This window comes from Prunus mume, linkage group LG2, assembly GCF_029339155.1.
Source record: "Prunus mume cultivar Tortuosa linkage group LG2, ASM2933915v1, whole genome shotgun sequence".
NCBI lineage: Eukaryota > Viridiplantae > Streptophyta > Magnoliopsida > Rosales > Rosaceae > Prunus > Prunus mume.
Genome location: NC_142699.1, coordinates 33,417,367 through 33,444,923, shown reverse-complemented (window position 1 = coordinate 33,444,923; position 27,557 = coordinate 33,417,367). Strand labels below are relative to the sequence as shown.

Below are 27,557 nucleotides of genomic sequence, written 5' to 3'. Positions count from 1 at the left end.
CCTTGCTATAAAAATTTAGATTTCTTTTTTCTAACTTCATTCATTAAATATAATGATAATGTCTTGTGAACCTGCTTAAGCGCTTAGGGTTGTGGCATGTCGGCCTCGTCCGGTGGCGTGTCGATGAGTGTGACCGTTTGGTCTCGTCCAAGGCGTGTCAATGTGTATGGCTGTTTGGCCTACTTAGGAGCGTGTCGATGTGTGCTGTTTGGCCTACGTCAGAGCGTGTCGGCGAGAGTGGCTGTTTGGCCTATGTTCGAGAGACGTGTTGATGAGTGTGGCCTGTTTGGCCTACGTCTTAAGACGTGTCGCGTGTGTGGCCCATTTGGCCTACGTGCGGGAGACATGTCGAGAGTGGCTCGTTTGGCCTACGCTTGGAAAACGATGTCGATGAGTGTGGCTGTTTGGCCTACGTCCTAAGACGGTCGCGTATGTGTGTCGTTGGCCTACGTCGGAGACGTGTCGATGAGAGTGGCCTATTTGGGCCACGCCGTCGAGACGGTCGTGTCGATGAGTGGCCCGTTTGTCCAACGTCAGAAGACGGTCGATGAGTGTGGCCGCGTTTGGCCAACGTCCGAGACGTGTCGCGAGGTGGCCCATTTGGCCTACATCCGGAGATGTGTCGATGAGTGTGGCTGTTTGGCCTACGTCGGAGGACGTGTCGATGAGTGTGGCTCGTTTGGCGGACGCCCGGAGCGATGTCGATGAGTGTGTCGATTGTATTTGTGAACACTCCATTGGAAAGAAAAGCTTGAACTTGTATTGATGTCTATGTGACTACATTACTTTATTGAACAAAAGAGATGAGTTGCGGGGTAACATCAAAAGTAATTTGTCTTCAATGGAGGTGAGGGAGGCTGGCACGCTGGAGCCGAGCTAATAGGTGAGAGCCAGGATAGTACCTCGAGGTGATGGTCATTCCGTTGTCTTGGAATCCTTCCTTAAAGATGATGTTGGGATCGTATTTCATGGACTGGTAGCAGGTGACATGCAGTTGACTTTTTGATTTGGTCAAAAAAAACTTTATTTTCGATTTGGTTTGGTTTGGTTCGGTCGGTTTATTCGGTTTATAAGTTTTTATGTCCACCCCTACCTTCAACAGTCTTTTTCCCCTGTCTAAGAAATCAGGTCAGAGACACATTTAAACTATAGAAATAGGGGGGAGAAAAAAAATGAGGATTTTCTGCAGAACATACTAGAAAATAGTCAGACAAAGGAAGCACCTATTACAGCATAACAAGGAAACGATATCTGCTGCTCCAATGGATGGATAAGATAACAAGTAAATCTGATGTGCATGAGGGTAAGAATAATAATCAGCCACTGGGCACGTCAAATCAACTATTTCTTTATCTTTTACTTTCACCTAGCTATTTACCACTAGCTGTAACTCGTTATTTACTTTTATGTTGCTAAGAGACATCTTGGAAGCTGTATTTAAGCGTTGGCTGGCCCTATTTTGGGATTATGAATGAATTGAGTTTATTTTCTATTTCCCATTTGCTTTCTTTTCCCTTTTGAGATAACGAACCCATCAACGTGTCAAAGGAAGCATAAACCACCGCAAAGCATTGCAGGAGGTGGCATGCCATCTGAACCCAGCCCCAACGTAATGAATAAGTTTCCAGAAATCAGAAGAGAAGAAGTGAGAAACAGAGTACTGGATAAATCACTAAGACCTTGTTAATAAAATACTAAAGACCCAAATAATTATTAAATTAAAACTAGCTGACTCATAGTCTACCATCGTTGCATAGAGGCAAAAGCCAAACCTGCAGGAACTAACAATCCTATTACATATATATAACAGCCAGCCACGTCCCAGTCCGTAGAATTTTCATACCTGCCCGCTTTCGCGCTCCCTCTCTTTCCACTGTCCTGCGCCTTCTCTCTCTCTCTCTCTCTCATTCCAGCCTCCCACCAACATCTAACTTTCAAGAACCTCTCACTCAGTCAGCCTCCCACCAACATCCAACCTTTAAAAACCTCTCTCTGCCCTGCCCTCCTCTCTCTCTCTCATTCAGCCCAGACCAAGATCCAAGAAACTCCCTCTCTCTCGGACCAACATCCCAAGAACCTCTCGCTCTGCATTTCCTTTCTTTATTCGCTCTCACGAACTACAGAACTTGTCGATTCCCAACAATGGCTTCATTTTTCGCCACCGTCGCTGTCGCCATAGTCGCATTTTTAGTCTCTCCCTGCCCAGCCCTCCTCTCTCTCTGATTCAGCCCCGACGAAGATTCAAGGAACTCTCTCTCTCTCGGACCAACATCCCAAGAACATCTCTCGCTCTCACAAACTACAGAACTTGTCAATTCCCAGCAATGGCTCCGTTTTTCGCCAACATTGTTGTCGCCATAGTCGCAGTCTCCATAGTTGCATCTTTCATTTACACTACCCTGCAACGCTTGACGCCATTTGTTCGCATGGTGGAACGTTTCTTTGCCCTTGTACAAAGAGTCTTGGAAGCTGCAATGGCGGTCATTAAACTCATACAGAAAGTCTTGAAGAGCGTAATTCGGCTTCACACATTGACCGGGCTCTCTCCGGCCATATTTTCTGCGCTGCTTTTCTTCCAGATTACCCCAATTTGGCTGTCAGAAAAGATAACTGCGCTCAAAGGATACCAAGATTTAATTGAAGATTTGTATCCGCGACCCTTCTAATGATTCTAGTGCTTATTTGGATAATCCGTTTTGGAAGGGGCTCTGGTCGTCGCCCTGGCCGTGGCCGAGGGCGTTGAACGGTATGTATATTTTTGTACAATTTTCTTTATTCTTTTGTCAATTGTTTTTGTCTCTTACTTTTTATCTTACTTTTTATCAAATTATAATAATGTTCTGATTTTTTTATAATAATTTTCAGTTACCTGATTAAGCTGTCATCAAATGGGTTATCTCACTACCATGATGAAGTACCCACAATTTCAAGGTGGTCTATTCTGTTTCTGAAAAGGATTCAAGAAGGTCTGTTCTGAATTAAGCTTTCATCAAATGGGTTATCTACCATGATGAAGTACCCACAATTTCAAGGTGGTCTATTCTGTTTCTGAAAAGGGAGTGAAATCAAATTTTTTTCTGTCAATTTGTATGTGAATTCAATTTGTACATACAGGACAGATTTGCCTGCCTATAACGGTTAAAATGTAGAGAGTTTCACTAAAACACCAAAAATAGGGGTTGAAATTATAAAAAAACCCAAGCACTATTTAAACATATAAACACACCCAAAACCCATCATTACACACACTCAAAACTCATTTATAAACACACCCAAAAAGTTGACTTTGGGGTTGATTTTGGGTGTGTTTCTATGTTTAAATAGTGCTTGGGTTTTTTTATAAATACATGTCTAGTATTGGGTTTATTTATAAATTTGTATAAAATGTATTGTCCTTTTTCTAGAATAATAATACAATAAGATGAAGAAAAAAAATCCATAGATTTTACATTTTGTCAATAGAAAATCTTAAGACATCCAACAGATGAGCAGTGGCACAGTGACTTGATTGAGCACTAGAGGACTGCTGGCGTGGTTTCTGAAAAAGCAATATCCTCACCAGTGGTTTAATCATCAGACCCAAATAGGTTAACGGTCACGTTTCGGCCGTTACCTGAGTCGACATACTTGCCCTTAAGTGTTAACCTAAATGGTTGGTTTAAACGAAATTTTCATGAAAGATTTCATCTAATGATTGGCTTTCAGGACATACTTCTAACATCGAGTCCTAACATTTGTGTTGTGTGTGTAAATTTAGTGTATTATCGTTTCTCTTAATAAGAAAGATCCTAAATATAAAAAAATAAAAAGAATTAGTTGCTATTTCGCCGTCTGGTTATGTCACGTGATAAAACAAACTTATATTGGGTCTTATTTATAATATAAAAAAAACACTTAATTTTAGCCCCTTAATTTATTTTCAAATACTCTACACATCATAACATTCTGGCACAATTGTTGATCTTAATAAGAAAATTACAAACTTATGAAAGAATCTGTCATCTTGTACTAATAGGCAGCGCCCTCAACCAACTTGCTCAACTTTTTGGTCCTCAATCGCTCGGTATGCACCTCACTCCCATGGTATTCATACCTGCATGCAACAAAGGACACCAATCAACCTCAAAACGTCGTCATTTTACCTCCATCAAAATTACTTATGTTCCTACTCCTACATGATCAAATACTTGATAGTATAGTTCTTATTCATACCTTGGTGGCAATGATATCAAAGGGCTTAAGCTCTCGGCAAGCTTAACAGCTTCATCCTCAGTATTCACAATTCTATTAAAGCAGAAGTACCTCCCGCATGTGGACTCATCCTCCAGAGCTCGAATATGAATATCGGCTAGAAAGTTCACGTCGACGAATGCGAGCACCCCGTTTTCGTACATTTGAGCCGCTCCTATAACATGAAATCATGGTTCAAGTTACGAATACAACGGTTGTGTTAAGTGATGTTAGTTATTAATTAATTACCATTAAGATAAGACATTGTTGTCCGAGGGTTCTGTTGGACGACACTAGGCCCAAGGACAAGTCCAGAGTTTATGGAAACCATCTTGAGCATCCGGTCCATGGATAAAGCCCAAGCAGCCTGTTCAGAGAGTGTCTTTGCCAGGGCATACCACAACTACAAACAAAAAGAAAATACACAATGTCAGTAAAATATAATTCTGAGAAAACTTGTATAATTTGGTAATTAATTGTTTTTTCGTTAGAGGGAGAAATGTTGTTCACCCAATCTGCATACTTTTAGCACTCATTTAATAATAATAATAATAACAGATTCGTCATAACAATCCTTCAAATGTTTCAAAAATACCCAAAAATCCTAACCTATCGAATATATGATCATAGCCATCCAGCCATGTTCTTAACAAAAACTAAAAGGTGACCGACTAGCTATTATCTAATGATATTTCTCTTCTCAATACTGAAAAAAATCCATATTCGAATTCTTATCCGCCGTTAATATAAATAAATAAACTTAAAACCAAAAGTGATGTCTAGCCAGACAAAGAAATAAATATAAAGATAGAGGACAAAACCTTCAATTTCCTGCAAAATTCCTGATCACTCCATGATTTCTCATCCACATCCTTCTCAGAACAAATGTTCTCTCTCCAAATTGCTGCGGTCAAAGAAGAAGTGAACACAATCTTCTCCACAGTCTCTGTCTGAGCACACGCTTCCACAACATTAATTGCTCCTCTCACCTCCAAATCCACCATTTTTTCCTAACCAGTCCACAAAAATGGAGTCAGTATAATCAAAGTAAATTTAAAAAATACTTATAAATATGAGTTTCACCAAAATTACAACTCACTTCATATCCATCTGAACTATCTAAACAGCAGAACATAGCAGAGCAACCCTTCAAAGCCAAAAGAACGCTATGGTAGTCCAAAACATCCACAACAAACACTTCCAATCTCTCTTCTACTTTCTCCATCTCCCTAATTCTCTTCTGAATTTCTGTTTCCCCTGCATCAAACCCTATATCAAATAACTCGGATTCTCATATAACCTAAACCTCAAGAAAGAAAAAGCTTACCATTATTCTGGATGGCTGCGTGGACTGTGAAACCTCTGCCAAGCAATCCTTTGAGAATCCAGAAGCCCACGTAGGTTGAAGCATCAAGAACACAAACGACGGGTTTTTCGCTGTCCATTCACGCTCTTTCGGTTTTTGTTTTCGTTTCGAGTTGTGTCTTCCCTACCATCTCTGCTCTTATATAAGTTGTGAGACGGATTCAAGGTGAGACAGGCATCAATGGAGGAAGAGGTTGGTGAACTATTTGTTACACGTTCCCATCTACTCACCATCTTATGTTGTCAAGATCCTTTTAGCTTTACCGCATGCTCCTTATTTTTATATTTTTCTTCCTTTGCTGCCTCATACCAATTCAATTCGAGTGAATTCAAATACCAATTATAATAATCAACTTTATTAATAATGTTATATGGATCATTTTTTTTTTTATACAAGCGATAATTTACTTTAATATAATCTAACTCATTGCATAATTTTGACCCAAAAAATAAAACTCATCGTGTAACTCATTGCATTAATTAACAACTTACCTTAATATTGATTGACTTTGTACCATATTAATTTATATAATAAGTACACATCGTATGTTACCCATGCGTTTAGTTAGTACGATTAATAATGTGTTTTGTTTACGAACAAGCTCTTTCTTCTCAATATTAGAAGAGATCCAAAGTTTAATTGTCCCCTCCTACATTGATTAGAGAGTAGTAATTTGTATAGAAACCCTTTTTTGGGTTTAGTCTAGGTGGTGAAAGATGGTAGAAAGATGGGTTGATTTATGATAGGTTAAGGGTCTCATCAATTCTAATGTAATATAGAAAATAAAAAAAACAGTCAATCACAATAGTTGGAGTGTATGAAGCGTGATTACTCTCTTTTAAAAATTGTTAAAAACAATCAATGCCGCATGAATTAACATGAGCCCTACCATATTGACAATATATAATTTATAGGAATCCTAAATTTCTAGCTATAAGGAGAGATGAAAAATCACCTATATAGCATCATTTTGACATCCATGATCAGGGACGGACCCTTGCATTGCCTAACATGGACTATAACTCAAGTGATTTTTTTTATTCGGTCCAAAATAACATACCCAGCTAACCTAAGCTTTCCCATTCATGCCTCCCCCTTCACGCATAACCCTGACACGCATAACCCTTTTTTATAGTAGATTTGTACGTAAGGTAATTAGACGGATGAATGAGCCAATAATACAACTATTCGTATAATTGTTTTTGCCAAATTTATAAAGGTAGGGACCACCGTTATAGACCTCAAGCACCAGGATGCCAAAACATAACGGGGAAAAAAAACAGTAATTCGCGGTTTCCATTAATTCAGGTAATAAGGAAGAAGGGTAGGTTGCACAAATGCCCAAAGTTTCTCTCGTGCATGTGTTTAGTTGTTGTACAACTCAAATTCCTAACGCTACATATGCTTGCTTGTGCCGTAATCCGATAATTAGGGGATGTGTTGGATCCTCAAAACTATCTAATGTAGGTGGACCACGTGGCATGCTTTTTAGCTTGCTTCCGTTTTATCTCCAACCAACCAAGGCAGGGCACGTAATATATGAGCACAAGGCTTAGGCTGCTAGGCAGGCATTGTGGGATTCGTAGGTTGAATTGAATGGCAAAGGTGTCATTTTCATTATTGAACGGGAGATTGGCAGCTGCCAGTCAGCAGCAATTAGCTAGGGTAACCCAGGAAAAATACTCTTAAAAAAAGAGGAGAAAGAAGGACAAATGAAATATAATTCTTAAGAAGAATTTCCACGAAAGAATGACAAAGGTGGACAAGATTCATAATCATAATTAAATGTTTAGTGGCTTAAAAATAACGTGATTGGATTATTTATAAGAATTTAGTCATATACTGGCATATTTTAGTTAAACCAATCCTTTGATCACATATAAGAAGAAAAAAATTGCATCAAAAGATTAGTGTTATTCTTTCCAATTACCTAATAATTTAACTCAATCTCAATCATCAAACATGACATAATTGTGAAAGAGTCATTCTTACTTGCGTGCAAATTGCAGTTTGATACATTTCAAAAACTTAGATTTGTCTAAAAGGATAAATGACTCTTATAGGAAGGAGCCAGCTATTGTCCTCACGCAGCCGTATTGACATTTACATTTGAGGTATTGACCAATGACTAAATTAATTATACATGCAAAGACTCTAATAAGCATTTTTGATGAATGACCTTTCGAACTGTCATGAATTCTCACATCAACAAATTAGCTGCTTGCAACAACAGGACTGGTTCTATTCTATGTTTTAAAAGGGAACACGTACCAGAAGACTGGTTGTGTTATAAAATAGGGCACGTAACTCAACAGTTGTGTAGTCGTTCAAGTTATCTAGAACCATGTAGAAGAAAAATAATAATAATAATATTAACAACAATAAGACATAAATTGGTGAAAGGAACATTAAGTTGGAGAAAAATAGGGTTATCCTCAATCAATAATGCTATATCATATGAAAATATTAACACACATGTTATATTACCGAGTATAGCACAATAGTGCTATTCTCGTTTCATGAAAGTCTTTCTTGTCAAGCAGAGCCTTCAAGGAGCCATCAATTTCAAGCCAAGCAACATGTGTGGAAACTTGCCTCACTAGGCAATATCTAGAAATCTGATTGATTAAGAAACCCAAAAATGGACGACAATGGTTTTACTAAAACAGAAAAAGCATTTCGTCTTGTAAGTTTTGGTCACCGACAATCAACCGGTAAAAAAAAGGTCGTTTGTGCTGCTATTTGTTCATGTTATTAATAAAGCTGGATTTTATTTCTCTCCCCAACAACACATTACCAACATATTACCAGACTTAATATGTGGTAAATTAAGGAAACCTAAAAGAAGCATACTATAATTTCAGAATTTGAATCATACTATAATTCCATGAAGTTAAAAGGGTTAATTTTTGGTCACTGGAGTTTGGCTCGAAATCAATTTTAGTCACTGTGACTTCAATTTTCCCGATTTCGTTACTATACTTGCAGTCATTAACAAATCAAGTCCAAGCCTTCATTTCCGTCAGTTTGACAGGAGCTTTATTGTCCTTTTGTCCCAACCCACCATCAGAAGCGGTGTAAAAGCTCATTTCCTAGTCTAAAAGCTTAGAATCTGAGAGCAACAGTATGAGAGCGATGCACAAAAAGGAAACGCGTTCCATGTAAAATTTTATAAAAGCAATGCAAACAATTAGTCAAAAACCATTCCAGTAGCAGAATCACCAGAGGTAGGTTAATTGTATATAGAACAAAATTCATGCACTCCACTATAAACCTTACACAGCCCATTTGACAAAAATCGCAGCCAACAAAACCAAGCACATGACCAACAATACCAACCGAACCCAATACCACAAAGACGCTAACTTTTTTGGGAAAGAGGGCTCCACCGGCCCCTCAAACCCCTCCGCCAGTCCTCAATCGCCATGATCACCCCTCAACTTCACATAAGCAGAATTTTTTTTTTCTCTGTGGTTTTTTTTATTAAATTTCTTTTATCTTTTACCAGTGACTAATTTTTTGGTTTCAGTATGCAGTTAAAAGAATGAAAGAACTTGCAGCTTGATATGCTTACAAGTTACAAAGAATTTTCCTAAAAACTGTCAGAATTATAGTACCAGAGCATACTATGTTGACTTCTGATGAACATGAAACCTGCACTGGCCATGTTGGGAGATGAACACAGCAGAAACTGCACGATAAGTGATGACCCATCCATGACGATGTTGAGAGATAATATTTATTCATTTTTGAATAAGCTCGACGAAACCTGAAAAGAGGAGGGTGCTGTCAGAACACACAGGATACAGTGGACAGATATATCACGAGGTTTTAATCTAATAGCTTAGCACAATGGCGGCTTTAGAAACAATGATGGAATCATATCACATTTCATTGTCAAGTACATAACAAAACCTTGAAATTCACTACTCCATCGACCAGACTGGTTAAGAAAGCAAAATCAAAAAACTCAACCCACGTTCTTCGTCTTCTTGTGCTTCTTCTCCAGAAAAAAAATGTACGGTCAAACTTCGAATTGGTGCATGATCTTCAAAAGGCGGACAAACAAGTACCCAAACTCAAATAAAACCTACACCCCTTCTTCATCCAGACCATCAGTGTCAAAGAAACACATAAATACCAACAACCCACTACCAGTAATGAAACCCAAACAGCTTGCAGAAATCAAACACTCAAACCCACCTAAGTCATTCCAACCAAACCCACCAAAATCAAACACTCGTTTCCAGAACCAGAAATCGAATGCATATCCTTTGAAGAAATCAAACCCAAATCACCCTTCCTACAAAATTCGCCTACTTCATTGCAGGAATCAGAACCCTAACCCTTCATACTAACTTGTTTGTCCATCTTCCGAAGATCACGTACCAGTTTAAAATGTAGTGACCATCCCACTTTAATCTCAGACCATCCCACTTTATATAACTGGAAGTATTGCCAGATATCTTAAGTTTAGGTGTCTTATGTGAGAACATACTTAGGATAAGGAAACTGAAAAGTCTATCACAGTATCCGTGACTACATCACAAGGAAACTGAGATTCTCAAAAGCTCCAAAAGCAGAGCTTCAAAAAGTATAGCCAGAGCAGCGCATTATTTCCTACAATTGGAAATCGAAAAAAGGGAAAGAAAAAAAAAACAGAATAGACATTGCATACATAGGCAATGTGAAACAGGATGGTGGGTAATAAAATTTGAAAGAGGCATGCCTTTGAAAGTTCAGCAAGCATGTGTCATGCAAAGAGATTGCTATCTCTGGCACTTAATCAATATATGCAAAGGTTCAACAAGAAACGAAGACAGATTCCCTATAATTCCCATCAGTTTTGAAACCACAATATTCAAAATTTCCAATTGCTGTGGGTCCTACCACGAACAAATGTAAAAAATCTCATGTGCCAACAAAGGGGCATCATAACGATATACAAGTTCTATGATTAGCACAGATTGAATTGGCTTAGGTTGTTTTAAATGAATATAACTAAAAGGAAAACAAACACAAATGCTTGTACAGTGACTTTAAATTTATCAATCCAGCGTAATATGGAATCAGTGGGTCGCTGGCCGATTTTTCTTTCTTTCCTTTCCTTTGATATTAAATCAATATTAAAAAAAAAAAAAAATTAAAACATTTGTTATGCGACTAAGGTACAAGAGCAATGACATAGGAAAATTTCAAGAATCAGATCTACTCAATTCTTACTACAGGCATCTCACACCAAGGAGCATGATTTTATAACAAATGCTGTAGTTTATTATCCACATATTATTTAAATAAGCAGAGTGAGACATACCTTCACATGATGTGGCATAATCTTAATATCAAAGGGTACATGAAGCCATGCTTCAGGTGGATAGAGCAAAAAATTCTCTGGCTTACTGGTATAGACATCTGCATATTGATGAATATGATACGCAAAAGCAGATTCTTGACCTCTATCAGTAAGGAAGGTGGCTCCAAAAGACTTATTAAACATTCTCTTCATCTTATGACTTGACTTGTGCCTCCAGTCATTTAACTCCTCCAACAGTAATGTGTAGGCTTCACTTCTCTGGCTATTAGCTACAGTAGCATGCAATCTACCAAGCAATTCTTGTACTATATGAAATTTCGCCTGCGCCCAGAAAGAAGTTTCAGAAGCATGAAAAAGACATCACAAATTTGAATAGTAGGAATTCAGTTATGCGCATGGAGAATTTTAACCATTGTGCAATGTAGGTTGAACCCATCACCTGAATCCACATTGTAATCCATGGTTAAAATCCACAATCCTCACAGGAGAATTCCCCTTTGAATTGATGTGTGAGAGAGAGAGACAGAGAGACAGAGAGACTTCCAAGAAAGTTCTTATGTAAAAATTAACATAATTAAGAACCCAAGGCAAAAGTACTCTAAAGATGATAAGATAATGTATACAGTCATTAAGTAGTTTATGCATGCCAACATCAAGAAGAAATGAATTATAACAAAACCAACCAACAGAAAAAAAAATTTAATATGATAACTTTGCATAATAATACCTGTTCCAAGCGGTAAGCATCCTCATTTTGTATAAGAATTTCATCCTGCAAAGCACAAAGGACCTTTGAACTAACCAAAAAGAAATACTCTGGAAGTATAATGCAACACTCATAAGTATAACAAAGACATACTTCTAGTTCGTGGATTATAGCAGCAGTGCGCCAACCAGCTTTGCAGGCCCCCTAAGGTCGCTAAATAGGTGATCTCCAAAGTATATCACCTACCAAAGGGGCGTAGGTGATCAATGACATGCAAAAGTGTATGAGCTATATGAAATAAATTTGAAAACAAATCATATGAAATTAAAGCACCTCTGGTCCCTTCCATTTAGTAATTTGAAGGAAGGATTTAAGGCATCCATGGTAATATATTTTATCAGGAAGAAATGCATCCACCTTTGTGAAAGCTAAAGTGTCCTTCTCTGCGTCATAGCAACTGCATGGAAGTTCCAGAAATCAAGGTGCAGGCCAAGACACCATACAAGATATTAGCTTATCTTATTTCTTAGGTGATTAAGAGAATGAAACTTTTTTTTTTTTTTTTTAAAAAGGACACCACTGAAAACAGTTTGAATACAAGGAAACAAGACAGAGCATCATGTCCAATCTGTTATCACACATGCGAAAAATTAAGGAAAAGAAGAATAATTTTGCAAGTTGAAGATACAAACCGGAAGGGATGCTCAGATGTGTAGAAATCTGGCTTATTAGCTTTAGCAATCACAACATCAAAAAGTTCCCTCCAGGAGTCTCTGAAATCCGTGGAATCCTAAGAAAATGTCACAATCAACTCAGGAAACTTAAAACCCAAACCATAAACTTAAGCCTAGATAACAACAATAGCAAGTTAGCCAAAACATTCACGGACAGAAAACATCTCTTAAGTTAGCATCCACTTTTTCACAAATTACGAAACCGTTCCAATTGGTCTGAAAGGGGCTTCAGTTTTGAGACTGAAGCTGTTAAAAGTGGTGATGGTAGAATTCACAGTTAGTTGGCTTACCTCCAACATAAACCTCATTCCTCCATCCACAAAGTAATATGGAGAGTTAGTCAACAGGAATAGTTTCTTTCCCTTCTCCCTGAGCATCTTGAGAAAGTGCAATAGCTGACCCTAATAAATATTAACCCACATAAGGATGAGCCATCACCTCAAGAATAATAATGAGATCAAACTAGACAATTGGACTAGATGTACAGCCAGAAATATCGGTATAAGTTATAGAATATACTCAAAAAATGTGGAAGGGCTTACATTTTTTACGAGATATTTATGGGGGTCAGAAAGAATTCCTCTATGAGCCACACCACTACGGTGAACATGCTGAATTGCACGATTTACATCTTGATAGATGTAGCAAGCATCAAATTCCAACTTAGCATCAACAAAATATTGCACGATATCAGCAATGAGGCATGCCTACATAGTAACAATTGAAACAAAACATTAATGGGTTAGAAGGAAACAAACATATTCCTACAACTTCTGACAAAAGAATTGTTCAGAACTAAATTATGTGTAAAACAGAAGCTGAAAGTATAGACAGCTAGCTTCTTCACTGGCCTGTTACCTTAAAACTTTTGCACAAACTTCTTAGGAAGCTAATGTGTTGAAGGTAATTCCAAAGTTGTGCATTTCTTTCTTGTGGAAAAAAGTATTTAGCATTTTTGGAGTGGGCAAAAGAGCAAAACTGTTGTAGAACTATTGTTTGATGGCCACCGCCTGGGTGGAAAGAAACAAAAGGATTTTCGAAAATTATGGTGAGTGAGGAAGTGCAGGGTTTGTAGGACAGAGTACAATTTTAGGACATCATTGTGGGGCTCAATTTCATCAGTATTTACGGTTAAGCCGTTCTCTCTATCATGCAAATAGAATGTGGTGGTATCTAAATTTTCATTCGCAATTGACTCAGCTTCTATGTAATGTATTTCAGTTTTATGGGCAGGTTTTGTTGTTCTAGATGCGGTTTGGTTTAGGATTGAATATGTGCCACAGGGGATAGCTTGCCCTCTAAGTTTCTACTTCTAATATTCGTCTTTCTCACCAAAAAGGGGAAAAAACAGTAAGTGCCTTGTCCCAACTCCTTTCACAAGCCCATAACAATGTCCGTATCCCATAACGACCAAAGAAACACTAATATTTATACAGTTCACCCACATAACTTGCCCAATTTACAAAATTTATTTTATATTTTTCAAAACATGTCCATGCTAACATGTCTCTTATATAAATGTTCCAATGCCCGAATGTTGAGATCAGCCCATACATGCATCAATTTCTTCTTCTATCACAAGTTTGGGGAAATGTGACAGTTAAATAACTAACCTCGCTAAAGCAGAAGAAATCCATCAATCCAACAAGTCTTCGGGCTTGATCACGACCAATATGCCTTGTGCCATATATCTCTTCTATTTCCTTCCTGCTAAGCTGCATTTCATTCAAAAGAGAGAATAAAAAATCTATAAGTAGAAAGAAAAGTTTGCCAAAATCTATTGAAGTCTTTTTAGTTCACAGAGCACTGCAAGAAGTTTTTTGTCAAATTGGGCAAAGCCTACACTGTTACTTGTATGTTATAAATAAAAATAACCAAAGTCCCATCATTCATATCATATAACATGTCAACTAAGTAGTTTCCATGTTTCAGAAGAAGAGAGGTATCATTATCTTTTAATTACAGAAAATTAACTGCTACAGAGGAGGTAGGAGGCTGTGCATCATATCTTGGGGAGGGGGAGCTCAAAGAAAAATTCAAAAGCAAAATATATTCAATAAATTTGAAATTAGAATATACATGAGGGAATATTTGAAGTTAAGGAATCTTAAAAGGAGAAAAGACCAGTTTGGATGAAGAATGGTCTCATGGAAGTTAGAGTCTGGACAAGCTTTCCATTTACAGTCTCTACTGAATTTCCTTCATGACTGCTTAAAAGTTTTACTCAAACAGTCTATGACTGCTTAAAAGTTTTACTTAAACAGTCTATATTGACCATACAATCCATGACCTTTTTACCTGCAATTCATCCCTTTAAATATTTAGTCCTCCTCTGAGTACCCAAACAAGAGGATTTGGGCTTTTTTCCTTCCAATTACCAAAAAATTTCTAGGAATTATGAATCTCCTGGCCTTGTCTACTCATCGCATCCATGCTTTCCTGCTGAGCTAATATGAAACTCTAGATCCCTTGAAGCACCATGAGAATCGGCTTAGGCTCAGACCTAAAACAGTTAAAGCATGTGATCTCTCACAGAAGGTAAAAGGTCAAAGCTCATCTCCCATATTACTTCATTATCCCAGCAACATGCCCCATAGGACTCTGCATGACAACTGTAGTCACTTTCCTAAATATTGTCTTTTACTGCTTGTGGGACAAAAATTAAATAAATGAATAGATTGCTTATTACTAAAATCTAACAAAAAAACATGGATATACAAGTATCTTTTAAATACAAAAAATAATAATCATACCATCTAACTTTCTTGTGACCCAGTTCAAAGCGCCAATCTTTCTAAATTGTCTCCCTCATAGCCCAAAGCTTCAAAAGCCATGATTTTTCTCCGTTTTATATGATGTGGATGCTTAGACATTGCATGATTTTCAGATTTACCATGAAAGACTATTGTTATGTCTTACCTTCCTCAAAATTCTCACATCTCAGCTCTTTTTCTTTTTATCTGGAACCAACAGACCTACATTTTAAGCTGTCTATAACCTAGGGCCTAGGCACAAGTATAAAGAAAATACCTGCATAAAACCTTTCAGTTCCAGAAAGCATTTGGCCATAATTAAAACATATAAGCCAAAAATGATTAGGTGTAAAGTACCTTACGACGACCATAGTAGCATCCGTCTGACTCAATTGACCCAAAAAAATCCAACTTCAAGAGACACCCTTTTAGCTTATCATAGTACAATCCTCTGATTGGAAAAGTCGGATCGTACTTAAATTCCATGCAAATTTCAGGATAATGAAACTGAAACAACCACAAACGAATATATCAAATTACACAAGGCTTACATGTAAAGGATAGCCCCATGAAATTATATCAGCATCGCTTAAATGGGTGTAAACTAACCTCATTTACCATATGCTCCTTTGCAAGATCATATATCAAGCTCTGTAAATTGGATGAGTAATGAGCCAGTGTGTAGTCATAGTCGAATCCATAAACTTGAATACTGTCCAATCTCAGGTTTTTATTTACATATATCCCTAATTTCAATATAAGAAAATAATCAATATCACAATTATCATGACTAATGAAGCTTAACTGAGAACCAGGAATACACTGGCAAACCTTCCGGATTCATTTTAGGCATTGCTTTAAGTGCCTCTGGAACCCTGAGGAAACTCTGCTTCGCGGCATCAAATTCACGTCGAATTTGTGCCATCTTATCATCAAGAACTAAAGTATCAGCTCCAGCTCGAGTCTCTGCATCTTCCAATTTCAACAGAATTTGCTCCGGCGAAGCAATTCCACCGTAGCTTCGAAAACCTAAATTTAAGTAAATAGAACAACTGTAATCGTCCATAATGATCAATACACACACTTACAACATATTAGATGCACTCCAATACAATTCTCATTCTGTACACCACTAACTACGTATTTACCATTTCCAGATATAAAATATATATTCAATACACATTGTTGCACATATTTGTAGCCCTACATTCAACACAGAAAGAGACAGACAGACAGACAGAGACAGAGAGACAGAGAGACAGAGAGAAGCAGAAAACCTTGTACAACTCCAGAACCAGAAGATGAAAAGGTCGTCCTCTGCAACAAATCAGAAACAAACAAGATTAGAGAAGAAGAGCAAATATAAACATGCATATATCCGCGTGAGAGAGAGAGAGAGAGTTACGTTGATGGAAGAGCAGAGAGGAAACAGCCTACGAAAGCAGGCCATGGGAAGAGAGGGATTTTAGCTCTGCATTCGAAGTTAGGGATTTTATTTTTTCTCTCTGTTGTAGAAAATGGAATTGAAATGAAAGCCCAAGTAGGAAGGAGATTGCAAAGAAATGACGATTTCTTTCTTGCTATAAGAAAATAAAGGACTGCCAGTACCTGGTGGCCGCCATTTTAACATTAGACCTTCAGCAAATCCAGGTCAAATTATTATTATATTATTGTTATTTTTTTCATATATCCAGCTCAAATTGTTGAGCACAGGCTGAAAGTGATTTCCCTTTTCAGAATAAAAAGTTTTTTTTTTTTTTTTTTTTGTTGTTGGATTACATTTTTGTCACGTTTTTATTTTATCAAATATAAACTTTCATTAAATAAATTTTAACATGTTAAAATCAAAACTAAAACGGGCAAAAGCTGCATTTAAACTACTAGCCCACATCCATCAGAATTAACTATAAACCCAAACAAAGCTCATATACCCAACATAACTAAAACCCAAAGCAACCTATGAGCCTAAACGACCAACACTACCTAGAGAAATTATACAATAGTACGGTACTACCACGTGGCACTTGCCAGGTGATAATACGCACCTATAAGACGACGACATATGAACAACAACTCCAGCAAGGATAATTAACGTTTGTAAGCACCCGTCACCGCATATGTAACAGATCTAAGGAAAATATAGTTTATAGCGATCTACATGCGCATAAGAGCGAATAAATAAACGTAAACAACAACTTTCATGAAGAACAATTGAGTGATTTGCAGCAACCTTCGTCGAATACAATGTAGACCCAAGTTTAGAGAACATGAGCAGTGTTAGAGAATGGGTTTTGGGAGAATAATTTGTTTGAGAATGCATAAAATAGGTAATGGGGAACTTTAATCTAAGCATGACTCAGAAGGAATCACCACAAAGGGGGCTTCTTATTCAAAACGCCTCAATAGACTTATTCACTAACCCAAAAGAAAAACCGAGGAGAAAGGAGGGGAGGATGGCAATGACACTTTTTCATGCTCCCCTCTATAGAGTTTTTCTTTGGGACTCACAAATGGAGAGAGCGGCTAGGGTTTTTTATCTTTGTTCTAAATTTACATTTTTGTCACCTTAATTTGAGCAGTATCTTTTCATTCGAAAATACTTCCATCTTTTGTCTTATAAGTAAGAACTCCTACATTCTTGCCAAGGACAGTATGACATGTATGTAGAAGTTTTTTTTTTTGATAAATTATTTTTGTACATGTGTTCAATTGTGATTCACAAGAAGGAGACAAGTAATATCCTTTCTCAATTTGGTTCATAATTTTGACAATTTTAATTAGGGATTTTTGTAGAAATATCACCTGAACTTATACCTCAGTTTCAATTTGTCACCTTAAAGAAAAATTTAAGAGAAATGTCACCTTAATTTTTCAAAATCCATGATTTGTCATCTGACTTTAACATCGTCCAATTTTCCATCCATTTTTAAGTATTTTAGTCTTTCCATGTTTAAGGGTATTTTAAAAATGGAAAAATCATTATATAAAAAATTGTATATCTTTTAAACAAGAAAGGGGTTGGATTTTGAGTGGGAAGCTTAAGTAGTTTTAAATCAGGTATCTAAAAATTTTAGACATGCTCAATGAACACCATAAAAAAAATTTATACATGCTTAGAGAGAGCGAGATAGAGACAGAGAGAAGAGGGGGGAGGGGAGAGTCTTGTGCGATGTATTTTTAGGGAGTGGGGTTGGTGTGGGGAGAAAGGGAGAGAGAGGTCTCTCTTTTCTCTTTTTTTTTTCTTTAAAAATGGAAAGACTAAAATACTCTTAAAAATGGATGGAAAAATGAAATAATTAAGCTCACCTACAAGACTCATTTCAAATTCACTAGTCATGACATGAATAAAATCTTGAACATGCAAATCAGAGGTAGAACCAACCACAATATCATCAACATACACTTGAGCAATCAAGACATCCTTTTTAAACCTTTTCACAAACAACGTTTTATCAACGGACCCTCTAACATACCCATTTCCTAGAAGATGAGAAGATAACCTTTCATACCATTCGCTAGGAGCTTGTTTCAAACCATAAAGAGCCTTTTTTAACCGAAACACATCATTTGGATGATGTGGTTGGCTGCTCAACATAGACCTCTTCATTTAGGACACCATTCAAGAAGGCAGTTTTGACATCCATTTGATAAAGTTTGAATTTCAAATGACAAGCAATGGCAAGAAGCAATCTAACTGATTCTAATCTTGCAACAGGGGCAAGAGTTTCATCAAAGTCAATGTCTTCCATTTGAGTGTATCCTTGAGCAACCAATATAGCCTTATTTCTCACCACATTACCTTGCTCATCGGTTTTATTCTTGAAAATCCACTTAGTGCCTATGACATTTGTGTGGACTGGTCTAGGAACAAGGTACCAAACGTCATTTCTCACAAATTGATTTAATTCTTCCTGCATTGCAAGAAACCATTCACCATGGTGCAAGGCTTCTTTCACATTTCTAGGCTCTTCCTTGGAAACATAATACACATGGCTAATTTCTTGAGCAAGTTGTTTCCTAGTTCTCACTCCCTGATTAAGAGGGCCAATAATGACACTCGCAGATGAGTTAGAGGACTATGATCAGTATGAGAGCTGGAGCAGAGGAGATGGAACTAGAAGTTGAAGGGGTTGTGACAGTCAACCGGGATAGAATTTCCAAAAGTTGAGATCAACCACAAGATCCAGACCTGGAGATTCTTGCTCAAGTGGAGGAGGAGGAAAAAGACCATCCTCATCTAATGCCATCTCTATAGAGGCAGCAAAATCATCAATAGTGACATTTATGGATTCAACGATGGTTCTGGACGTCAGTTGTACACTCTATACGCTCAGCTTGAGGTGGAATACCCTAGAAATATTCCCTTATCACACTTAGAATCAAACTTAGCAAGATGCTCCCTATCTCTCAAAATATAGCATGTGCTACCAAGGACCTTAAAATATGACACATTAGGCTTCTTTCCTTTCCAAATCTCATAAGGAGTTTGTTTGGTACCAGACCTCACAAATATCCTGTTTGAGATGTAACAAGTTGTATTGAGCTTAAAAGTGTTTAGCAAGATTTTTGCTATTTAGCATCACCATTGCCATCTCTACAAGCACTCTATTCTTTCTCTCCACAACACCATTTTGCTGAGGTGTAATAGGTGCAGAGAACTCATGTTTAATTCTCATCTCTTCGCAAAATTTCAGAAACTGAGAATTCTCAAATTCAGAGCCATGGTCTGTTCTAATTCTAACAAGAGGCAGATGACTAGTCATCTTCTCTTTTTGCAAAAGGTGACAAACTGACTTAAACCTTTGAAAAGTTTCAGATTTCTCACGTAGGAATGAGACCCATGTAAACCTAGAGAAATCATCAACCATGACAAGAATATATTTCTTTCCACCAAGAGACACGGTTTGGATAGGACCAACAAGGTCCATATGAACAAGTTCTAGAATTACATTTGTTTGAATGTGTTTGACCTTTTTGTGTGACACTCTGACTTGTTTGCCTAATTGACATCCTTCACAAACATGCTCATCAGATTTTTCCAGCTTTGGTAAACCACTTACAAACTCTCTCTTGGACAATTTATGCAAGTCTCTAAAATTAACATGTTCAAGCCTTTGATGCCACAAAATACTTGTTTCATTTACAACCTTGTTGCAAACTATTTCTTTTGCATCATTGACACCATCAATGCAAAAGCAATTGTCCCTAGACCTTGCCACGCTCACAATCTCATTGCCACCTTTTCCAATGATTTTGCAGCCATGCTTGGAGAATCTAACTTCTACTATTCCATCATCACACAGCTGACTCACACTAATGAGATTGGATGTGAGACCCTCAACAAATCTAACATTCTTAAGCTCGGGCAGACCAGGGATATAAACAGTACCTTTTCCAACAACTTGAGACCTATGACCTCCACCAAAAGTCACAGTGCCTCCATCAAAGGGGCTGAGAGATGAGAAAACATTTTTATCCCAGACATATGTTTGGAACATCCACTATCAAAATACCAAGAGTTGATATTTGAAGCAGCAAAAGCATTTAGCACAACAAGAGATTTGGTATGACCTCTTGCAATCCAAGTAGACCTAGGCACAATACGAGAACTCATTTTGAGGGAGACAAGTTTGGCTATCTTAGTGACTTCATTCAGCAAATGATCAACTTGATCTTGCAAAGATCTGGGATTCCTTTTAGATTTTGGAGACAATTTTCTGGTCTTATCTTTGCTATACATATGACAGACTGGTCGAATATGACCAGTCAACCCACACCTATGACAAGTTGGAACAAACTTAGGTTTCTTGACAACCTGCTGAACATCAAGAGGAACAGTGACTGGATTTTCTGATTTGACAAACTTAGTGGTAGAACTAGACAAACTATAACCAAAGTGATTAAATCCAAGACCACCTTTGTCCCCATGAAGTTTTCCCATATTCAACATTTTGTCAATTTTTGAAGCACCAATGGTCATAGATATAATCTTCCTATTTGCTTCATTCAATTCACCTAGGAGCTGTTTGTTTGAGTTCTGGAAACCAATATTACTTTCCTTGAGCACATTAACTTGATTCTCAAGGTTACTCCTAATTAACACAAGAGCATCAATTTCTTTTTCTAGAGACTCAAATTTGTCACTCAACTCCTTTTTGGTTTCTTTAAAGATGAGAATTTCATGTTGAAGATCTTGGTTATTTGCCTCAAGTTTGAGGCTTTCTTGTTTCAAGGACAAGGTCTCTTTAAACAAACAATCATATTTTCTTCCTAATGACTCGTATGACAGGTCATCTGACTCAGAATCAGATTCATCAGACATGGGCTGCACAGAGGCAACAAAGGCAACATGTTGGTCATCATCATCAGAGGAAGATGAATCCTCTTGAGACCCTTCACTTTCACTCTCACTCCAGCTCACTTTCATGGCCTTGTCCTTTCCTTTGGAGTATTTTTTCTGATTGTTTGCACAGTCAGCAGCATAGTGTCCAATGCCTCCACATGTGAAGCACTTGACAGATTTTCTAAAATCTTTCGTGAAATGTTTGACATCCTTATTCCTGTCATTAAACCGATCAGTTGATGGTCTAAACTGTTTCTCACTACCAGAGCTGCCCTCTCTAGCAAACTTTCCCTTATCCTTAAGAATTATCCTAAATTTTTTGACAAACAAGGCCATCTCATCCTCAAAACCTGAGGATTTTTCACCACCTTTCGGAGAGGAAACATGCACTCCTTGAAGTGCAACATTTTTTGATTTTTTGGAGTCATTTTCTTCCATATTCAATTCCATCTCATAGGTTTTCAATTTTCCTACAAGCTTGCCAAGCTCAATTTCATTTAAATTTTGGACCTCCATGATTACGGTTTTCTTTGCTCTAAACCTAGATGGTAGACACGAAGAATTTTCTGAACAACAAGAAGCTCTTCAATAGGTTGACCTAGACTCATAGCTTCATTTGTGATCATCTCAACTCTCCCATAGAACTCAGAAATAGACTCAATTTCAGACATCCTAAGTTCTTCAAATTGTGCAAGCACCATCTGAAGTTTTAGGGTTTTAACTTGGTCATCCCCTTCATGAACCACCCTTAGTTTATCCCAAGCTTGTTTAGCATTAGGGATGTGTTGTATATGTGCAAATTGTGTGCTAGACAACGCTGTAACTAAGGCATTTCTGGCCTTCTTGTTCGAATATGCAGCAAACACCTCAGCTTCAGTCCATTCTAACCTAGGCTTGGGCATAACCTCACCCTCAACAGTCTTGCCCGGAGCAACCCACTCTTTTGTGAGATACCCACTTGCATACTCATCAAGAGCATCAAGGAATATCTCAAATTTTTCTCTCCATGCAGCGTAGTTATTGCCGTCAAAATAGGGAGGGGAGTTGCAAGATCCAGCAACTCGATCTCTTTCCATAGCGAGCACACCTAAACACCAAAACAAATCCTAAGATCTCTCTATTTTTGTTAAGAGCTGACGCTCTGATACCAATTGAAATTGGTACTCAGGTGACGAGGGGTATATTTAATCACACAAACAAAACACAACAACACAGCAATCTTCACACACTTTAAACCTTGACCAAATACACATATGACTAGTCAACTACTAGTCATGAAACAATCACAACCAGAATGGTGTTAGTCATATGACAAATCATGAATTGTGAAAAATTAAGATGACATTTCTCTTAAATTTTTCTTTAAGGTGACAAATTGACATTGAGGTATAAGTTGATGTGACATTTTTACAAAAATCCCAAAAGGAATTGCTTTACTATATTAACGGGTAAACAAATGATTTTGAAAAATCAAGATTCAAGCAACTTTTTCCTTCTTTTATTCTTAAAACGGGTAAACAAATGATTTTTATGCAAATAGTCATAAAGGAGTTCTTCCATGAATTAATTTTACCTTAACTACGTACAAAGATACAAATGACAAATCGAAGTTAGAAAATGATCAAAACTACAAGGACCAAAATTGTAATTTTGTCATGACCATCATAATTTCTAAAAAAATATTATGAGTTAACGGAATCATGTATTAAGAACTTCAAGTGAATCTTAAGAGTTAAGGTAATCCTAGAAGCTACATTAAAATGTTTTGTCTTCTTATTAAACAAAATGAATCGACGATGTACACGTCAAGAGCAGATTGAAAAGTAATTAAAGCTTTTTTTCTTGCGCAACTGCAGAAAATTTAGTATAAATTAGCCTTGCTTTTTCCTTCTTGATGCTACCTCTGAAGCCCATGCTTTGCCCAAATCAGTCTGAAACTTCCCTGTAGAAAAGAAAAGAAAATGAGGCTCACCTTAAGTCAATCGCACAAGAAAATACACATGCTTTAGTGTGAGATGATAAGAATCTCGTACTCCAAGGAATTCATTCTCCTTTGGAGGATGAATTTTTAATTAACACAAAAATGCACACACTCATGTAATGAACACAGAAATCTGTTAAAGAAATTTGAGGAAAATGAAAGCAGGGGAAAAGAATTTGCATCCTGATGCAACTTAGCTACAAAAGCCAGATGTATATACCAGCAGTTGACTGGAAAAACTCTTCTAAATCCTTTCCTTGATCTGCATAAATCCAAAGGTAAGCTCAGTCCAAAGTAAATTGTCAGAATACGAAGAATATCTTAGCCAGACATAGAATTCTGTCATTAGTGCACATGATAGATGACATGACTTTTTCTTCGGTCGTTACAGATAAAATGACTACAACCTTGTCATCTGTGTATTTATAGTTAAACAACATAGTGTCTTGACTCTGTAGCAAAGCGTGATTAAACATAGCAATATAATTGATACAGTAATTCAGAAATGATAAAATTAGGGTAGCGATTTTGACACTCCTCTTTTACCCATCTACACTCCAAATTGAATATTTTACAATTTTTTTCTGCAGCCACATATGTAGTGCATGAGGCTAAACATGGAATGTTAAAATCACTAGCCTAAAATGAATAGAGAAAATCCTCACCCTTTTCATATTCCAAGGCTTGAAGTATCATCTCAACCTGCATAGAAGACAATCCAATGAATACATCATGCACTAAGAAGAAAATTGCACAACACAAGTAGGGCGACGCTATGAGGATTGGAAAAAATTGAGGGGAAAATGGGGATCAAAGTTTTCTTTTATATATTTATTTTTTATTTCATGTTCTAAAGTTTTTTTATTTTTCATTTTTTATTTGTCCACATATAAACCTAGTTGCCCATGTGAGCAAATAATTGAGCCCACATGTTGAAAGAACGGTTAACGGATAACTAGCAGTTGCAAGAACTGCAAACATTAGGGTCTACATTGCAATGTTTTGATAGTCAAGTAACAAAGTGAACTGACCCCTATATTTCAAGGGGGTAAATTATGTACTCTTTTCTCTAAATGAACTTCGAAATCATATTCTTAATTTTACTATTCAAAGACTGGAAATTTAAGACGTCGGTAATTTTCAACATATTATCATTCATAATCCTTAATCCCAATACGGATAGTGCTGCATACATCTCTTCCAGACCACGTCAACAAAGATCATTGGCTGGCCAACTACACTTAATTTTACCATAATATGACTAGACACTAATTAAAAGTAGAATCAAAGTTCATTCATTTAACAAGAGTAATAAAAAATTAAATACCTTGTCAAGGTCCTTGACAATTTTAGCTTCTGGAGAGGAATTCCCCTCATACTCCATCCACAATTCACCTATCTCTTCTGCTGAAATACGGAAAGCAAATAAAGCAACCAAAATGTGAGAAATAATTACCAATTTCAGGTATAAGAATAACAAATGCACAATCCTGGGATGAACTAGTTTAAAACCTATTTTCCCTCCACCAAGTAATTTGCACATGTGGTCTAATGCCTCTTGCTCTCTTCGACTCTTCTCAGCCTTCGGAACCCCATCGGAGGGCGTTATGTCCCCAACAATGGCTATCCAAGAAATTATAAGGAAGCAAAAAATTACAACCTTAATAGCAATGATAAATCAGATTTCAAAAAACAATTGTTGTTTGAAAAACCAAGTTTCTGGGTTTTTATTTTTTTTAATTTTTTATAATTACAATCCAGATAGTCCCTCTAGCATATTGTAGATTTTTTTTTAAAATAATCCACATGGACTCTTGTCTATGTGTACTTCTGATACCATTCCGTTAGCGTAACATGCTTACTCTGTGTAAGAGATACTTCATTTCTACAGACCATTTTTTGCTTACAATATTTCTACATTTTCATTTCCTTTATCCAACTATCAAAGAAAAATGTACAGAGTTTAATTTTCGTTCACCTTCAGCAATATCATGAACAAGGGCGATTTTTATGCACCTGAAATTAAGTAAAACCAAATCTTAAAAAACACCCCGAGACCCATAAAAATAGAAATTGAAGTAATCGCAAAACTCAACTTGTCTCGATCGACACCGGGGATATCAGAAGCAATCAGAGCCATTAATCCCATTCGGTACATATGGTCAGCTATGGACTCTGGATCCTTTATATCTCTCTTCACCCATCCAGCTCGTTTCGTAGTCTAATTCCCAATAAGAACAAAACCACATTCAAAACCAAAAAATCCAAAACCCATTCCCACAACCAAACACACAAAAAGAGCCATACACAAATTTGATTACCTTAAGGCGGTGACACAGCGAGAGAAAATCAATGGCAGAGGAAGCGGGGGCAGACGAAGAAGAAGAGGTTGCTTCGCGGTCTGCATTGGATGACGGTGACGACGAAGCCTCGGTCGCCATACGATGAACCCTGGAAGTGGAAGACGGTGTTGAAATGGACTTGAATGAGAATCTTACCGGAGCGGAAGCGAGAGAGGGAGTTAGCAGGAGCGATTTACAGAACAGTCGGCTCATTCTGGTTTTTTTTTCTTTCGATTTTATTATATTTTTTATGTTTTCCGGAATTTTGTGATCAATTTTGGTTCGGTCCTTTTGGCGATCCTAGAGATTCGGTATATCCTGGTGTGGTGATTAGAGTGTGGGAATGATCTCGGCCGTACACGTCAGTCAAAAAAGGAGTACTTGTGGAAACATTCAATTTACGGAATGTAGTTTTCTTAAGTGGATAGAGAGTAGTTATTCAGGCACTGACATATGATAACGGGTTGGTTCGTGGTCAGGTATGGTAATATCATTTCGTCCCGCTTCCTTCCTGGATAAGAATTTTCGGGCAAATCCATTCCGAATCTCAATCACATTTAATTGATCTATAAAATTCAATGCAATTACTCATAATCATCCCAATTTAATTTAACAAAACTAAGTAAATATTAAATTATTATATTATAACCATACATAGTTATATTATTATTTGTGTATTACTTAAAATTAAATATATCACTTATCAAGTCGGGTTCGGAAATGGGAATAACAGTAACATTTTGACTCGTACCCACCAAGGATTTATAAAATTTGGGGATCCCCGAACTCACTTCCGATTTTTCTCCGAAATATCACCATCATTAGTGCAGGAGATTTTTTTTTCTTAAAGCTTGGTTTTGTTTTTGGGGATTAAAAAAATAGAAACAATCTCACCATTGTTTTAGAGGACCCAACTCCAATGTTTGGAATGTGTGGATATGATTTAAATTAATTTGAGATTAGAAATGAAGTACTTGAAATCGAAGCAAGCTATGAGTTGATAAATCGAAGCAAGCAGATGAAGTGACAACACATCAATTAAAATTAATTTAAAGTTTTCTTATCTTTTATGATATTGACACTGATTGCATGTGGTAAGTGTAGCATTACTCATACAAATAACCCTCATATTTGTATTAACTTTTAAATTTTATTTTATTGTGATAATCCTAACATGTACTATTTACTACCAAGGAACCATGTTTGGTAATTGGCACCAACTCTTAAAAGTGATCAAAAACTCCCTCCCCCCTTTAGTTTAGACCATCTCTTGTACTACAAAAAAAAGAACAAAAACCAAGCAGGCACATGCACACACTTTGAGCAACCACACATGTTTGGACCCCAAAAAAGTACTCAAGAAAAATAGTAATATTTTAATTAATTAGTAGGTTCATTTAGTGTAATTAAGAAGATTAATAAGCAGGAGCAGATGAATCAACATCAACAGTTGAGACACACTCTGGGATATGCCTTGGGAGCATTTTCTTTAAGGCGCGGGTTTAGGAGCAGAAATTTCACCAATCCATTGTGACAATCATATCCCTATGCACAAGTGTTCTGCAACAATTTCTGGTGAGAGGCTTATCGCAGAACAATACCGGAGAAGATCTCTTTAGCACAGGCATCATATGCTGGTGACGCCCCGTGTTTCTAGCAGGCTGTATTGGCTCACTTGCTGGTGTAAGTGAATGGCACTTTATTCGAACAGGTTATTTGGTCGATCATATTGAATCTCAATATTTGCTTCGCTTAATTTGCGGGTGCTCTCAAATGTGAAGGAGCTCT

General features: G+C 37.1%; 4 protein-coding genes across 5 annotated transcripts; all 4 read right to left on the bottom strand.

The window, feature by feature from the left end:
- Positions 1–3,848: 3,848 nt before the first annotated feature.
- LOC103323364 (NAD(P)-binding Rossmann-fold superfamily protein) lies at positions 3,849–5,805 on the bottom strand. Of its 2 annotated transcripts, none has more exons than XM_008225356.3 (6): positions 5,558–5,805; positions 5,330–5,499; positions 5,052–5,240; positions 4,480–4,633; positions 4,213–4,405; positions 3,849–4,093 (listed from the first exon to the last, which is right to left on the bottom strand). In XM_008225356.3, the coding sequence occupies exons 1-6, from the start codon at positions 5,673–5,675 to the stop codon at positions 4,009–4,011; spliced, it is 909 nt and encodes a 302-aa protein (XP_008223578.1). In that variant the 5' UTR covers positions 5,676–5,805; the 3' UTR covers positions 3,849–4,008. The 2 variants fall into 2 exon arrangements, with proteins under 2 accessions (XP_008223578.1, XP_008223579.1); XM_008225357.3 differs by having other exon boundaries at positions 5,330–5,487; positions 5,558–5,802.
- A 2,925-nt stretch (positions 5,806–8,730) lies between these two features.
- Positions 8,731–16,738, bottom strand: LOC103323363 (HAD-superfamily hydrolase, subfamily IG, 5'-nucleotidase). Its single transcript, XM_008225354.3, is given in 15 exon segments — positions 8,731–9,365; positions 10,911–11,231; positions 11,638–11,682; positions 11,770–11,813; positions 11,816–11,858; positions 11,950–12,073; positions 12,309–12,406; positions 12,641–12,751; positions 12,893–13,057; positions 13,964–14,065; positions 15,461–15,610; positions 15,713–15,849; positions 15,935–16,132; positions 16,381–16,420; positions 16,509–16,738. Coding segments are annotated over 15 exon segments (1,653 nt in total). The 5' UTR covers positions 16,554–16,738; the 3' UTR covers positions 8,731–9,335.
- A 2,909-nt stretch (positions 16,739–19,647) lies between these two features.
- LOC148920103 (uncharacterized) lies at positions 19,648–22,522 on the bottom strand. The gene is made up of 4 exons (XM_089044543.1): positions 21,988–22,522; positions 21,391–21,796; positions 20,617–21,195; positions 19,648–20,554 (listed from the first exon to the last, which is right to left on the bottom strand). Exons 1-4 carry the CDS (start codon positions 22,520–22,522, stop codon positions 19,648–19,650), a joined length of 2,427 nt encoding a protein of 808 aa, XP_088900669.1.
- Positions 22,523–23,128: 606 nt separating this feature from the next.
- Positions 23,129–26,171, bottom strand: LOC103323362 (Metal-dependent phosphohydrolase). The gene is made up of 8 exons (XM_008225353.3): positions 25,749–26,171; positions 25,524–25,648; positions 25,406–25,443; positions 24,940–25,050; positions 24,755–24,834; positions 24,093–24,129; positions 23,648–23,689; positions 23,129–23,388 (listed from the first exon to the last, which is right to left on the bottom strand). Exons 1-8 carry the CDS (start codon positions 25,980–25,982, stop codon positions 23,318–23,320), a joined length of 738 nt encoding a protein of 245 aa, XP_008223575.2. The 5' UTR covers positions 25,983–26,171; the 3' UTR covers positions 23,129–23,317.
- Between the last annotated feature and the right edge of the window lie 1,386 nt (positions 26,172–27,557).

Bases quoted from the DNA above. Each gene is read 5' to 3' on its own strand.
- LOC103323364 (XM_008225356.3), bottom strand. From the start codon at position 5,675: ATGGACAGCGAAAAACCCGTCGTTTGTGTTCTTGATGCTTCAACCTAC. The intron at 4,634-5,051 runs GTTTTGTCCTCT...TTTTGTTTGTAG, and splicing joins AATTTTGCAGGAAATTGAAG to TTGTGGTATGCCCTGGCAAA. The intron at 4,094-4,212 runs GTATGAATAAGA...TGTTGCATGCAG, and splicing joins TTGATATCATTGCCACCAAG to GTATGAATACCATGGGAGTG.
- LOC148920103 (XM_089044543.1), bottom strand. From the start codon at position 22,522: ATGGAAAGAGATCGAGTTGCTGGATCTTGCAACTCCCCTCCCTATTTT. The intron at 21,196-21,390 runs GTCATACGAGTC...TGTGTTAATTAG, and splicing joins GATTCTGAGTCAGATGACCT to GAGTAACCTTGAGAATCAAG. The intron at 20,555-20,616 runs GTATTTTGATAG...CTCATCTCTCAG, and splicing joins GCTTCAAATATCAACTCTTG to CCCCTTTGATGGAGGCACTG.
- LOC103323362 (XM_008225353.3), bottom strand. From the start codon at position 25,982: ATGAGCCGACTGTTCTGTAAATCGCTCCTGCTAACTCCCTCTCTCGCT. The intron at 24,835-24,939 runs GTTTTAAACTAG...TCCGTATTTCAG, and splicing joins ACTTGGTGGAGGGAAAATAG to CAGAAGAGATAGGTGAATTG. The intron at 23,690-24,092 runs GTGAGGATTTTC...GGATTTATGCAG, and splicing joins AGCCTTGGAATATGAAAAGG to ATCAAGGAAAGGATTTAGAA.